Source organism: Phaseolus vulgaris, chromosome 6 (assembly GCF_000499845.2).
Source record: "Phaseolus vulgaris cultivar G19833 chromosome 6, P. vulgaris v2.0, whole genome shotgun sequence".
Classification (NCBI taxonomy): Eukaryota; Viridiplantae; Streptophyta; class Magnoliopsida; order Fabales; family Fabaceae; genus Phaseolus; species Phaseolus vulgaris.
In genome coordinates, this window is record NC_023754.2 from 31,199,261 (window position 1) to 31,213,774 (window position 14,514).

The following is a 14,514-nucleotide window of genomic DNA, read 5'->3' on the forward strand; positions in this document are numbered from 1 at the left end:
TGGAGAAAATAATCCCATCATCATAAATTGAACTGAGAAAGTTTACATCGCAAAACATCACTGCGCACGGATTTGGAAAGATCAATTGTGTTTGTTTAACCGTGCAAAATATGAGGAATAAAAACTTACCCAAAAAAATGTGAAACTGAAAGATGAAAAGAATGACATGCACCGAGGGCGAGCATTCAGAAGGTGTAACAATGACTGAAGTTCTAACCCAGTACGACTTCTCTAAATTTTAGAATGCAATCCAAAGCTTTTTTGAAATCATTTTCTTCAAGCGCAATATTGAACCGACAGTATCCAGCAATTCCAGTCCATGACCCGCTATTGATGCATAATCCAGTGGCTTTGAGAATGGCAGTCCTAATATTACAGTCGTCGAGCTTTACTTCCTCAGTGGCACTTCCGTGGCTTCCTTCGCCTTTTGCTGAAGTTTTCAGCTTAATAGTCTTGTTCAGATAGGCAGAGGGCTTGGCCACAACAGACACACCCGCACACGATTCAAGCACATCCCACCCATTTTTCTCAAGAACCTAGTGTAATAATCGCCAAAAAATATTCATTCTTTAAAAAAAGAAAAAGGTTACAACCTATAAATAAACAGATCAACTAAAATAAAATTCCAGCAAAAAAATGTTAGCAGTCATATATTACCTGTTTCAAGCTCTTGGATCTAGTTCTCAATATATGGGTGTGTTCAACAATAGCATCTGATAGGTTTGATGGTTTTTGCTCTCTAAGCTCCAGCAATTTCTTTGTAGCATATCTAACAGTAGTATGAGGTTTGCTTAATCCTGGATAACTGTAAAATGTGTCAACCAAAACAGGCTGATTTAGAATAAGAAAGCCAAATCTGAGAACACCATTGAGCATCTTTAGAGACAGTCCACCAAGAAGAGACACACAAAACGATGGCTTTATTGAAGAATCCAGCTTAGACAAACACCCCTCTATATCCCAGCCACCCCAGCCTTCACAGTCAAATTCCAAACCAGAGGATGCAGTATCAATTATAACTCTTGCACCAAATCTAGCACAGGTGCTTAGAATTTCTACCATCTCATTGTTGCTATAAATTAAGCCAGTTGGATTGACTGTAGGACCGGAAATATACACCCATGGGTTTTTCACAGTCCCAAGGACTCCGGTGAGTGTCTTTTCCGTGAACTTAAAACCTACTTTGACATCTGTAGGTACAGTCACTATTTCAGCTTTCAAAAATCTCGCAGAAGAAACATAGTTCCCATTTGATCCAGCCGGAAAACAGAGGGTGCCACCTTCTTTGATGCAGCAGAGGACCAGCTTGTTGAAAAGAGCTTTTGAACTGTCAGCGTATATAAACTCGGTGCTGTTATCTGTTGGAAAACCATAGTTTCTCTTGACAAATCTTTTTATGCTTGAAGTGACATCAATTTCAGACTCAGACATGTTTTGTCTAGCAAAACTTTCAAAAATAGCTGCCTTGACAGGAGATGGAACAGGCAAGAAGATTTGATCGACGTCCATGTGGATCAGGGACCCATTCTCTACCCCATCAATAGATAACTCAGCATTGTTTAGGACCAATGAGGCTGATCTAGCATATCCTATCACATCAATTGATTTGGCATTCTCAAAGTTTCTCTGAAAAGGACAGGAGTTAGTGTTGAAGTGATAAGAAAACTTAATATGGGAATTGACTAATTTATGAACTGACCACGTGATAAATATGTAGAAGAGATATATTAGCATTGATTTTCAACGTATACTCTCCTTGTAAGCAACAACGAACTTGCAAATAATAGTTATAAAAAACACAGAGAACTAGAAAGTTTAAAGAGGCATATTCTGCCTTCAGAAGTCAATCTTACACATTGCTCTGACCCAATAATTAATTTTAAGAAAGTCATTAGCAAAGCATCAACACAGATCATGTATGCTGCAGATAACTTTCGGGCTTAAGTAACCCAGAAATCTCTAATTTATTGGAGAATGAAATCAGTTTGGTACGGAATCTGGGCTGTCCTTTTTTCCTATTGAAGCAGACATTAGCATAATAACACTCAGTTTGGTCCTCTATTAGTTAAATTCAGACCGTGATGTTCATGATAGACTCAAACACAATTTTCAGTATGAATGTGGGAAGAGACAAAGCAACCTCAACTTTTAAGCTTAGAGGCAAGTAAAAAGAAGAGACATACCTTGGCAGGTGCATGCCGGCCAGCAAGCTGAAAAGCAAGAAGCTCGTGAAAAATACAGCCATAATAGTACTGACTAATTAATGCAGTATTGCCCTCCAGTAATTCAACGGTTTTGGACAGGGCGTTAAAGAGGGATTCTTCTTCCGAAATGACGAAAGCTACTTCTAAATCAGGATAAACCTGTTAAACATGCATGTATGTCGGTGCTATCAATAAGAAATTGTTGATATCAAGCCAAAACACAAGTCTACCACAATGACTAAGTGAGCCAAGGTAACAGGGAGTAGGGAATATTACCTTATTCTTTACCAGTCCACATATAATTGCTGCATGAGAGGGCAGAGGAGTTCCTGAAAGATACTTCAGGACACCATTTGATCCAGGAAGGCTGGATAGCTCAAAGTGATCTGATATGTCCAAGAAAAGACGAGATCCAATGTCTCGTGTTGTATCTAAAAGGTGCACAAAAGCTGAACTAGTAACAGCCTCAAAATGAGCAATCCCAGTCACCACCACTTTAGGCTTCAACTTCTTTATTAGTTCTATCATTAAGTCCGATTGCCGGGGGGCTTCAATTACCGTAATGGTATCGTCTGAAGAGTCCATAGTTCCTGTGCTCTACTAGAAAGATAAAAATTTTGTTATGAAAAAAAGCAATAATTAAACAAAATTTAATAATAAAAATCATTTGACATATTTTCATTGTAAGGAATCCTAAGGTTTTAGAACCTCACACTACTAATAGTAAAAGGGTTTACAACTAGATTTCATGTCTTTCAAGAGATCACATTGCAGTCTTAAAGTTACAACAAAGAAAAGGAAGGGCATGAGTCTGGAAGACAGGCAAGTAACATCAAGTAATAAAGCTGAAAACAACAAATCCTTCTACTTTAAAAAAAGGTGAATAATGAGATGCAATGAGCCCTCAATAATTAAGAAAATATTAGGTCATCACCTAAAATTGCTTAAATGGCAGCAGGTTCATTTATTCTGATAGAAGAAAAATATGTATAGGCGGCTACAGACGTCAGAATTATAGCTTACAATACATCTGTCTAAGCTATCCTTCTGTTAATTGGGTCTAAATGGGACAATGGCGCAATTTGGGTCCGTACGTGGATACATATATTGCCAATGCAAAGATTTTCCCACTCAAACAAGCTAAAAATGCCCCCGTCCGCTAGGGGCACCTTTTAAGAAGTTATTCTAATCAGGACAAAGTTTTACGTAAAAGTCAAATATGCACGGGGTTGCATTTCTTTCAAACACGTGTTCCTCGACAAAGGAACTTTTTTCTAGAAATGATTCTTGCTTTAGAAATTTTTTCACAGCAAGGACGACAACTGTTCACATATTGTATTTCTTCAACACATTGGGATAATAATACAGACACAACAAAATGTTAATCAACTTCAAAAAATACGAAGGCATGTCTATTCCATACCTCAAGTGCAGAAGACGTTAACCATAGCCTAGGTAAATGACGAGTCAGATGTTCATCGACAACTGCAAGGCGAGGTGAGAACAAGCGAAGGGCATTCTCGATTGCTGCAGCCCTTGAAGGAAAAATGACAACATTCTTGCACAAGATTGCAAAAGATGAAGTCAATATTGTAATACACTTATTTTTAATAAACAAATACTGTAATACTTTATACGGACCAAATATACTATAGGACATGCAGTTCCCAATTACAAACTCAAGTATAGTGGTTCACATGTAACATGTGATCAACACAACTGAACAGCTTAGGTAGAGCACTGCATTTTTTTTTTTACTTTTCATTACAGACAAGAGGTATTCACAAATTACAATAGAGGTTAGTATAAAGTTATAATCTAATGAGACATCATCTTACACTAAATGTATCTATGCATATGCATGCAGCAGAAAGCCTATATGATTAATATAGCACTCTATTCTTACATCGGCAGTGAGTGGAATATGGTGATAAGTCTTCAAAAATCCAGCAATGAGATTGCGGAAATGTTTGCTTCCGGCAGGTGGCTCATACGGAAAATAAGAATTACTTTTTAGTGTTCTTGCAAGATAAGCGAGGAAAGGAATCTTCTCATCAGCAACAGAATCGTCCTCAAAAGACAAATCTAGGGAGCTGCTGATCTCTTGAAATCCATGTTTTAGAAAATCAAAAATAACCTTAACCTGTCAGTATACAAATGGCATTGTGTTTCAAATTTCCTCCAGGGCAATAAATATTCTAGTAGTGAATTAACAAGCTTTCCTGAAGTACCGCACCTGGTTAGGGTGACGAAGTTGACAACTGTACACTGACAAAGCATGGGAAATGCTGCCGCCAGACTTTCCATAAGCCCACGCGGTCCGTGCGCAAATCGGCTGATCCCCAGAAAGTCCCATGAAAAACTCAAAACGGTGTGGGCTGTTCTTCTCAATCTCAACTAAGGCTGCAATATCTGTGTCACCAGCCTTTACCAATACATCTCAATAAGATTATACTTCCATTGGACAAATGACATCTAGTAAAGTATATTCTCCATCCCGCTCAAAATGACTAGTTTTAGCTTTCTAAAAAGTTTGGCTCAGTAATTTTAGCTTACTGAAATTTTTTCTAATTTATTGATGTTTTTGGTTTTCAATGAAACATTAATATTTTTATTTCTAATTTGTGTCCACTAATTTCTCAAATATTTATTATTGTTCGTATGAAAAACCTTGAAAGTGCAATTATTATGGGGTAGAGGGAGTAGTTACTAACCTGAATGATTTTAGTTTGCCAAAGCTTTGTAATGCGATAACCCCGACGCTCAAACAATCGCTTGCAAACACCTTGACCTGGGCGCCCCCCCATATTAAAGATCATAATTCCATTTGGTTTGATTACTGATATCCCCTCCTCAACTGCCCTAGCAATTAATCCTAAGCCAAATTGGTCCTCCACAAATCCCTAGACGCAAGCGAAATAAAGGTGAGAATGATGCATTCTTGTTATAAATAGGCAGATAATACATCAAATCGAAACATTTCTAAATTGCCAAAAGATCACTATCGTCGGGAGGGACAACTTTTGTGAGTAAAAGATGTCTAAAGAAAAATGAGATTTTTGTAGCTTGGCATACAGGAATCGTTAAATGAGAATGAGGTAATAGTGTAATACGTCAGCTATCACTAGAACATATGCGTAAAAGTTGCTGAGGTAACTATCACATTGATGTGGGCATATAGTTAAAGAAAACAATGTCAACAAAAAAGAATTCTGTTCCGTTTACCCTCTATATAGATTTGGCTTTTCTCATGATGATATATGCAGGACATGAATGACATTCCAAGTAAATAGCACGTGACCAATAAAAAAAGGATCTTATTTACCTGAAGTGCACAATAATTACTCAATGAATGAAGGAATTCCTCGCTTGCATTTTCTGTTATCACCTTTGACATTGCATCTGGATTTGGATTAAGAATCTGCAGGGAGTCAACCAATACAAAAAATTGTATTAATCAAATGATGATGCCCAGACACCCCCCAGATAAACTAAATTCATTAAGACTTCATGACTGCTAAAAGAACTAGTTGCCAAGGTCTGTATCATTCACAGCAGGTCCATAATCAAGGTTCATATGATATTCCACGAAACAAGGAGCACGAATCCAACCGTCACAATTGTTATGAGCGAAACATTGCAAATAATTTAGCTTAAAAAGTTCTGGAAAAAGCTACCAGTAGCATCAACAACCTTATCTTTCGATACAACTATCAACCATCTTTATCTGCTTCTAGAAAATCAGTAAAATAGATAAGCCGTGAAATAAAGGTTACAAATCAAACACCATGATTATTACTTTGCTACATAGAAAGTAAAGGTAAAAAGCAGCAGCCTTACCTGGCTAAGAATTAAGAACACCGACAATAATACGAAAAAAAATAAGCAGCCGAAGTGCAATCCATAATCTATATTAAAAATATTAGTCTTGTAAGCTTATCTTTAACACCCTTTGCCAAAAGTTTATGAAAATCCAACAAAGTAAATTAAACGCCTCTAGAGTTTGAGACCATTTGGTTTTATGAAAACATCCATGAGCTTTCATCCAACGGCTTAAGATTCAGAGATGGGTGGTTGCAAGTGAATGAAAGTTGGATAATGCATACAGTGTGCGTGTGCAGGTAATGGTTGGGGAATAACCTGAGGTATGCATCCAACAATTCTTTCAAGTTGAATGTCTTTTTCCCTGCAGTAGGATAAAAGATCAGATTCGTGGAACTCTACCCTGTCAAGCAAAGTTTTCTTCTCCGCGTCGTAGACGGGCTGACCATTTTCATCTAAAGCATTCAAGTATAAGTTTATCCAGGAAACCTTGACAGCTCTAGGATTGATATCAAGGCCATAGACCTGCAGAAATAGTGGTAAGTGTTGTGGGATAGAGGCAGAAAGAGGGGGGGAAATGTCAGAGAGATGAAGGAAACCTTGGAAGGCAACCATTTCTCGGCAATGGCAATGGAAATCCACCCATTTCCGCAACCTAACTCGGCAACAGTTCTCTCCTTAAAAATGGAGTCTGGATGTCTATTAATCCCTTCAAAAAAAGTGAAGGACCAGTCTTCGGGGAGAAAAATGCTAGGAATGACCATCATAGTCAATTTGTTTCTGCCCTGGTGGCCTGCAATGCAATGGAAAATATTAGTTCAGTAATCTATAACAACAACAACAACACCAATAATAAAAGTAAATACCTTCGTATTGACCCAGGGAAACATCTTCGATGCGAAAATGGTAGGTTTGAAAGCATTGATCGCAGGAGTCCTTGGTGGGAAAACGGTTCTGAAGGTGGGAAAGAAAGATCCGAGTCTGAGAACGGGTTTCGGGATTCTCTAGGCGCTCCAGCAGCGACCGCAGTGAGGCGTAGGCAGCGTCGCTGGACTTCTTGCACTGCTCCAGGAACTCATCAACCGTCTTCCAACTCATTTTCCCAATTCCTTCTTTCTTCTCAGAGAGTTTCTCAGAGAGAATGAACAAACAAACCAATCCAATGATAAGTCAACAGAGAGAGAGTAATGGCTTATGAAATTAGTTAGTTAGAGCGAGACGTGGCGAGAGAGTTTCTGACACTGACACTCACCGTCCATTGCTACGACCTTTTCTTTTCTATTAATAATCAGCACGTGTTATATACTTTTGTTAAAAATTATACTTAATTACAACAATACGTTAATATAATATATATTCTTTTCTTTAAGATCGCATTCATATTCTAACTCCATTTGTTATTAAAATTAATTTTGATTCTATTTTTATATTTTGTTTTCTCGAAAACTATTAAAACTAATTCACAGATACTTCCTATATTTTACACATGTATTTTATTTATTTTATTTTAACATATATTACTTTGGAAAAAGAACCGTGACCTCTCTCAAACATAACGTCACACTCTTGTTTAACTCTGCAATTGCATAGTGGGTAGTGTTTAACCCCTGGCATGTCAACATTGAAGAAGAAAAGCATAGCAGGCAAAATAGCCAATCTTCATCAACTTAGACAGCTCCATGCACAACTCGTCCTCCACTCACAGCACCACCGCAATCACTGGGTGGCGCTTCTCCTTACCCAATGCACGCGCCTCCTTGCACCCTCAAACTACACCTGGCACATTTTTCATGTCGCAACATATCCCAATGCACATGTCTTCACCTGCATGCTCAAATATTACTCCCAAATCTGTGCTTCCACAGAATTAGTTTCTTTCTTTAAACATATACAGTACTGTGACATTAAGCCTGATGCATCGTTTTATCCTATCTTGATAAAATCTGCTGGAAAGGCCAGCGCGCTACTTCATGCTCATTTGCTGAAACTTGGACACTGTCGCGATCATCTTGTTCGAAATGCAATTATGGTTACTTATGCTAAGTATGGGCATATTGAGGTTGCCAGGAAACTGTTCGATGAAATGCTCTATAGAACTACTGCAGATTGGAACGTCATAATCTCTGGATACTGGAAGTGTGGTAATGAATATGAAGCCAGTAGACTTTTTTGCACGATGGGCGAGTCAAAAAGGAATGTTATTACTTGGACCACCATGGTCACTGGACATGCAAAGATGAGAAATTTAAAGGCTGCAAGGATATATTTTGATGAGATGCCCGAAAGAAGTGTGGTATCTTGGAATGCAATGTTATCAGGATATGCTCAAAGTGGAGCAGCACAAGAGACTTTAAGTTTGTTCAATGACATGCTTAGCTCTGGCAATGAACCAGATGAAACAACTTGGGTAACTGTCCTATCGTCTTGCTCATCTCTTGGTGATCCTTCACTTGCTGAGTCAATTGTCAAAAAGCTAGACAAAATGAGCTTTCGTTCAAATTACTTTGTCAAGACAGCTCTTCTTGATATGCATGCAAAGTGCGGTAACCTTGAGCTAGCTCAGAAGATTTTTGACCAATTGGGTCTGTATAAGACTTCTGTCACATGGAATGCCATGATTTCTGCTTATGCAAGAGTAGGTAATTTATCTTTGGCAAGAGACCTTTTTAATACGATGCCAGAAAGGGATACTGTCTCCTGGAATTCAATGATTGCTGGTTATGCTCAAAATGGCGAGTCACTAAAGGCAATCAAGCTGTTCAAGGAAATGATGTCGAGTAAAGATTCAAAACCAGATGAGGTGACTATGGTGACTGTTTTTTCTGCCTGTGGACACCTTGGAAGACTGGGCTTAGGCAATTGGGCTGTCAGCATCCTCAGTGAAAATCATATCAAGCTCAGTATCTCTGGATACAATGCTTTGATTTTCATGTACTTAAGATGTGGAAGTCTGGAAGATGCTAGAATAATATTTCAAAAAATGGCAACCAGAGATTTAGTTTCCTATAACACGTTGATTTCCGGGCTAGCAGCCCATGGGCATGGAACGGAAAGCTTCAGGCTAATGTCAAAAATGAGAGAAGGTGGTATTGAACCAGACCGCATAACATATATTGGGGTATTGACTGCATGCAGTCATGCAGGATTATTGGAGGAGGGTTGGGAAATTTTTGAATCAATAAAAGTTCCTGATGTAGACCACTACGCATGTATGATTGATATGCTAGGTCGAGTAGGTAAATTAGAAGATGCTATAAAGTTGATTCAAAGCATGCCAATGGAGCCCCATGCTGGCATTTATGGTTCTCTTTTAAATGCTACCAGCATTCATAAACGAGTTGAACTCGGGGAACTTGCTGCAGAGAAATTGTTCAAGGTTGAACCACATAATTCTGGAAATTACGTGTTGCTTTCCAACATATATGCTTTGTCTGGTAGGTGGAAAGATGTTGACGAAGTTAGGGATAAAATGAGAAAACAGGGAGTGAAGAAAACAACAGCCACGAGCTGGGTGGAGCATAGCTCGTAAGTTCATTGTTGAAAACAGACCGAATGAGTAGTCAGATATCTATAATCTCTAACAAATCTCAAGGTTAAATTGAGGAGGGCGGGATATATATATGTTGAAAAAGAGCTCGAAATTCTTCAAGCGCAGTTTAAAAGTGCAGCCGAGAGTAATATAGATGCTTCTGACGCAGTCCAGAAGATTGACAGAGAAAAATTTTAAATTTTCAGTCAGAGAATTGAGATAAACAAGATGAGTTGATGAATGTTAACATTGGGTGCACAGAAGATGAGACAAATTATGGACTCTAAATTGGATTCTGATTCTGTTAAGTTATCAGGATTCAGATATATTTGAGACAGATTCGGATGTAGAGAATTTCACCAGAGTGGAAAAACCTCTTTATTTGGACGAGTTTGATAAGTTTCCAGAACAAAGCGATAGTGAAACGAATGATTTTGAGGAGCATATACGACAAATGTCCCTGAACTCAAAATACATGGAAAAACACCAAGACTTACCTAAGCTGGAGGAAGTTGACAGAATTTTTCCGCATGCTACATCCTTTTTAAAGAAAAAGATAAAATGAGAAATTCGCAAAACACTCAAGTGTAGTCATCATGCTTATATATACAGCAGCCTTAGAAATTACAATGTATAACAATGAAGTTGCTTTGCGATTGATTAATTTTTTAAATTATAAAATTTTTAGATTTAGTTGTTTTATATGCTTAGTATTTATTAGTCATTAGATCACAACTTATATGTCATTTAGGATTAGGGGTAAAGTTCTTCCAACACCTTTCTTTACAAGCATTAAATTTGGAATTGCCTTAAAAGAAAGTCAATTTTTTTCCTACTTATGTCAGGCAATGGTGCACTGTTCCTATTTACTTTACAACGTGGAGTTATAATTTAGGAAAATGTTCAAAATTGTTATTTGCTGCATGAAGAAAATATGGGGTGTAAAAAAAAAAAAGAGACTACATGAAGAAAATATGGGGTGTAAAAAAAATATACATTTTAAAGTTATGCGGGTCAACCCGTCCCTTCCCACACTTATCCCACGCGGGCTACGAATTATGTGTGACAGGTCTAAGCGAATCAGCGGATTGAAATAAGCAACCCACCCACGAGCCGCGGGCCGACTCGTCCCACTTTGCCACATCTCCTACCCATAAGAAGATCCACTTTGCCACATCTCCTACCCATAAGAAGATGATGATTTGTAATGCTTTCCGAAGAAGACATTGCAAGAAATTTTGTATATAAGATAAAATGTGTAGACCAAATAAAAAAAAAAAATATAAGAATAAAATGATTTTTTCTGCAAAGCTCAGGATATTTTTTAGAAACATTATTTCTTTCAAATAGGATTTTCTAGAATTGAAGCGTTTTAAATTGTTCTAAATTAAGATATGGAAAAAAACACAAAATTTTTCCTTCACTGTAGTAATGCCAAATTTTGTTTTTCTTTTAAGTTTTTGGATTTTATTATTATTACATATATTTATTTTAATTATGAAAGCATAATTAATATTTTAAAATATAAAATAATGTATAAAGTATGTGTTAATATATATAAATTAAAATTATTAACGTAATTAATTAAAAGAATTATCTATTAAAAAAGAATTATTTATTAATATATTATGTATTTAATTTCAATTTGGTTTGTTTTACTCTGCGTGCTTTCTGGTTTCCTCTCCATCCATCAACGCTCACCGCGCACTTGCATCACCACCTGAGCTTCGCTACCGCTTCGCCCAGTTCCGAAGTGATCCTCATTCTCACCGCAGCCTTCTTAAGTTAATCCGAAAGAAAGCCGAGCAAGAATCGCATTGGTTCAGGAACGCTGCGTGTTGTTCCGCTCCGCTGCCGCTGCGTGTTTTTCGGGTAAGTAGACTTCAATCTCGCAGAATCCCAATCTGGAGGACTGCTTGAAAACAAAACCATAATCGAATTCGAAGTTGCAGAGCCAACTCCTCAGGTCGGTTTGACACCAATGCTGGCCAAGTTTGGATTCTTAGATACCAATGTTTTGGGTTTCAGCAACACACTTCCTTCTCCACCCGATACCTCTGCTTTCATTCTCACTAAAACTATTCACTCTCCCCATAAATATCTTTGCAAGAAACTGAGTTTGGGTAAAAATGCTGATTCCAGCCCCTCAAAGAAGAGGTTCAATAAGAAGCTGCACTCCACGTGTTCGACCAGACGGGTCTCTCACGGTGGACGCATTCCTTCCCTTCTCCACGCTCTCAACACCATTCAGGATTTGGATAACGCTCTCAAACAGTGGGAGGAGACTCTCTCCAGCAGGCAAATCAGTGCAATTCTGAAGGCCCAGGTCTCTTGGCAGAGGTCTCTGCAAATTTTTGAGTGGTTAAAGAAAAAAGGTTGCTATGACTTGAACGTCATTCACTACAACATAATGCTCTGGACCCTTGGCAGAGCGTGCAAGTGGGGGCTTGTGGAGAGTTTGTGGGGCGAAATGAATGCAAAAGGAGTTGCACCTGTGAATTCCACTTATGGGACCTTGATTGATGTCTATAGCAAAGGTGGACTCAAAGAAGAAGCTCTTGCTTGGCTTCAGAGGATGCAGAGTCAAGGAATGGAGCCTGATGAGGTCACCATGGGCATTATTGTTCTGTTGTACAAGAGGGCGGGAGAGTTCCGAAAAGCTGAAGAGTTTTTCAGAAGATGGATTAGAGGTGCATCTTTTAGATTAGGGGTTAATCATAATTTTAGTGTGGATGATAAAGGATCACATGCCAATGTTTGTTTAAGCTCCAATACGTATAATACCTTGATTAACACATATGGGAAGGGTGGTCAATTTCGCGCAGTATGTGAAACTTTTGCTAGGATGATCAGACAAGGCATAGCCTTAAATACAGTGACACTCAATTTAATGATTCACTTGTATGGAAACTGTGGAAGGCTACAACAAGCTTGTTTGTTGTTCCAGAAAATGGGAGAGTTTCGTTGCCTACCTGACACTTGGACGTATAACATCCTCATTTCGGCTCATATTAAGAATAATAATGTCAACATTGCAGCTAAATATCTTGCAAGGATGAAACAGGCCTGCCTTGAGCCAGATATTTTGAGTTACCGTATCCTCTTGTATGCATACTCGACAAGGAAAATGGTCCAAGAAGCGGAAGAACTTGTACGGGAGATGGATGCAAGGAATCTTGCAATTGATGAATTTACCCAATCTGCTTTGACTAGAATGTATGTAGAATCAGGTATGCTTGAGCAGTCATGGTTGTGGTTCACGAGGTTTCACATAGCTGGGTATATTAGTTCTGGCTGTTATTCTGCCAATATTGATGCTTATGGAGAGAGAGGGTACACTTTAGAAGCAGAGAAAGTATTTTTGTGCTGCAAAGAAAAGAAAAAGCTCACTGTCCTCGAGTTTAATGTGATGATTAAAGCTTATGGGATAGGAAAATGCTATGATAAAGCATGTCAATTGTTTGATTGTATGAAGAAATTTGGTGTTGTTGCTGACAAATGCAGCTACAGTTCTCTCATACATATTTTGGCCAGTGCTGACAAGCCGCACGATGCAAAATCTTATCTTGAAAGAATGCAAGATGCAGGACTTGTGAGTGACTGTGTTCCATATTGTGTTGTGATAAAAAGCTTTGTGAAGTTAGGTCAATTGAAAATGGCTGAAGAATTATACGAGGAGATGCTTGGATATGCCGTTCAGCCTGATGTCATTATTTATGGTGTTTTTATCAATGCTTTTGCTGATACAGGAAGTGTTAAAGAAGCCATCAATTATGTTAATGAAATGCAAAAGGCAGGATTGCAAGGGAATTTAACTATATATAACTCTTTAATTAAGTTGTATACTAAAGTAGGCTACCTGAAAGAAGCAGAAGAAACATATAAATTGCTTCAATCGTCAGGTGAGGGTCCTTCTATATTTTCCTCTAATTGTATGATTGATCTTTATACTGAACGACTTATGGTTGAACAAGCAAAAGAGATATTTGAGAGCTTGAAGAAGAATGAAGTTGCAAATGAGTTTTCATATGCAATGATGCTATGTATGTATAAGAAAATTGGAAGATTGGATGAAGCCATTCAAATTGCAACACAGATGAGAAGACTAGCTCTTTTGACTGATGTATTGAGTTATAATAATGTGCTTGGTTTGTATTCTATGGATAGGAGGCTAAGGGACGCTACAGAGACTTTCAACGAAATGATAAAATCTGGCATTCAACCAGACGATTTCACATTTAGAGCTCTTGCTAACATTTTGCTGAATTGTGGAGTTTCAAAGGGGGCTGTTGGCAGGCTAGAAGTAATGGTGAAAAGGGATGCTCATCATGGTTTGCAAGGATGGATGCTGGCACTCTCATGTGCATATGAAGGAGATAATTTTCCAAATGAATAGATGTGCTTAATTATGGAGCCTACATTAGAAAAGCATGATTGGATTTTAACTGGTCTGGCTTTCCTCTGGAGCTGGGTTTCCTTTAATTTGGTTTCTTGGCTGAGACTATGATTGGAGCATTTCAAGAAATGTATTTAGAATTATTACTGTCAATTTTTATGATAATTTGTTATAATATGGCTTGGTAGTTATTGTTGCTCTTTTGCATGTTTGAATAATTTTTTCTTGAAACACTAGACCAACAAGAAGATAAAATGAATTAAGTTTGTGCATAACTTAAAAATCATCTTTTACTCGTAAAGTTTCTTCAATTAACTTACAAGCTGATTTTAATTTGTGTAGAAACTGATTTTAACTTTTCTTAAACACGAATTTTAACTTGTAAGTAAGTTAATTTCAACTTTAGAGAAAGTTTATTTATTTATTTTTTATTATTTTCTGCTATTTTCTTTTCGTATAGTTCTAAGTGCTTCTAAAGTAGTTTATTCAAATAGTCTATATATAACCGTACTTCCACTCCTCACATTGCTTACATTGTGCACTTGCTCTATCTCTCCCTACCT

The 14,514-nt window shown here is 37.7% G+C and overlaps 3 protein-coding genes across 3 annotated transcripts; 2 read left to right on the top strand and 1 right to left on the bottom strand.

The window, feature by feature from the left end:
* Positions 1 to 7,300, bottom strand: LOC137832942 (methionine S-methyltransferase). The gene is made up of 12 exons (XM_068641350.1): positions 6,893 to 7,300; positions 6,626 to 6,819; positions 6,345 to 6,551; positions 5,530 to 5,625; positions 4,919 to 5,107; positions 4,441 to 4,629; positions 4,111 to 4,347; positions 3,628 to 3,762; positions 2,481 to 2,801; positions 2,184 to 2,363; positions 658 to 1,626; positions 1 to 536 (listed from the first exon to the last, which is right to left on the bottom strand). Exons 1-12 carry the CDS (start codon positions 7,122 to 7,124, stop codon positions 213 to 215), a joined length of 3,273 nt encoding a protein of 1,090 aa, XP_068497451.1. The 5' UTR covers positions 7,125 to 7,300; the 3' UTR covers positions 1 to 212.
* Positions 7,301 to 7,533: 233 nt separating this feature from the next.
* On the top strand, positions 7,534 to 10,206 carry LOC137832943 (pentatricopeptide repeat-containing protein At1g14470). Its single transcript, XM_068641351.1, has one exon. It carries the CDS (start codon positions 7,639 to 7,641, stop codon positions 9,553 to 9,555), a length of 1,917 nt encoding a protein of 638 aa, XP_068497452.1. The 5' UTR covers positions 7,534 to 7,638; the 3' UTR covers positions 9,556 to 10,206.
* A 997-nt stretch (positions 10,207 to 11,203) lies between these two features.
* On the top strand, positions 11,204 to 14,142 carry LOC137832945 (pentatricopeptide repeat-containing protein At3g23020-like). The gene has a single exon (XM_068641352.1). The coding sequence runs from the start codon at positions 11,537 to 11,539 to the stop codon at positions 13,949 to 13,951; it is 2,415 nt and encodes an 804-aa protein (XP_068497453.1). The 5' UTR covers positions 11,204 to 11,536; the 3' UTR covers positions 13,952 to 14,142.
* The last annotated feature ends 372 nt before the right edge of the window (positions 14,143 to 14,514 follow it).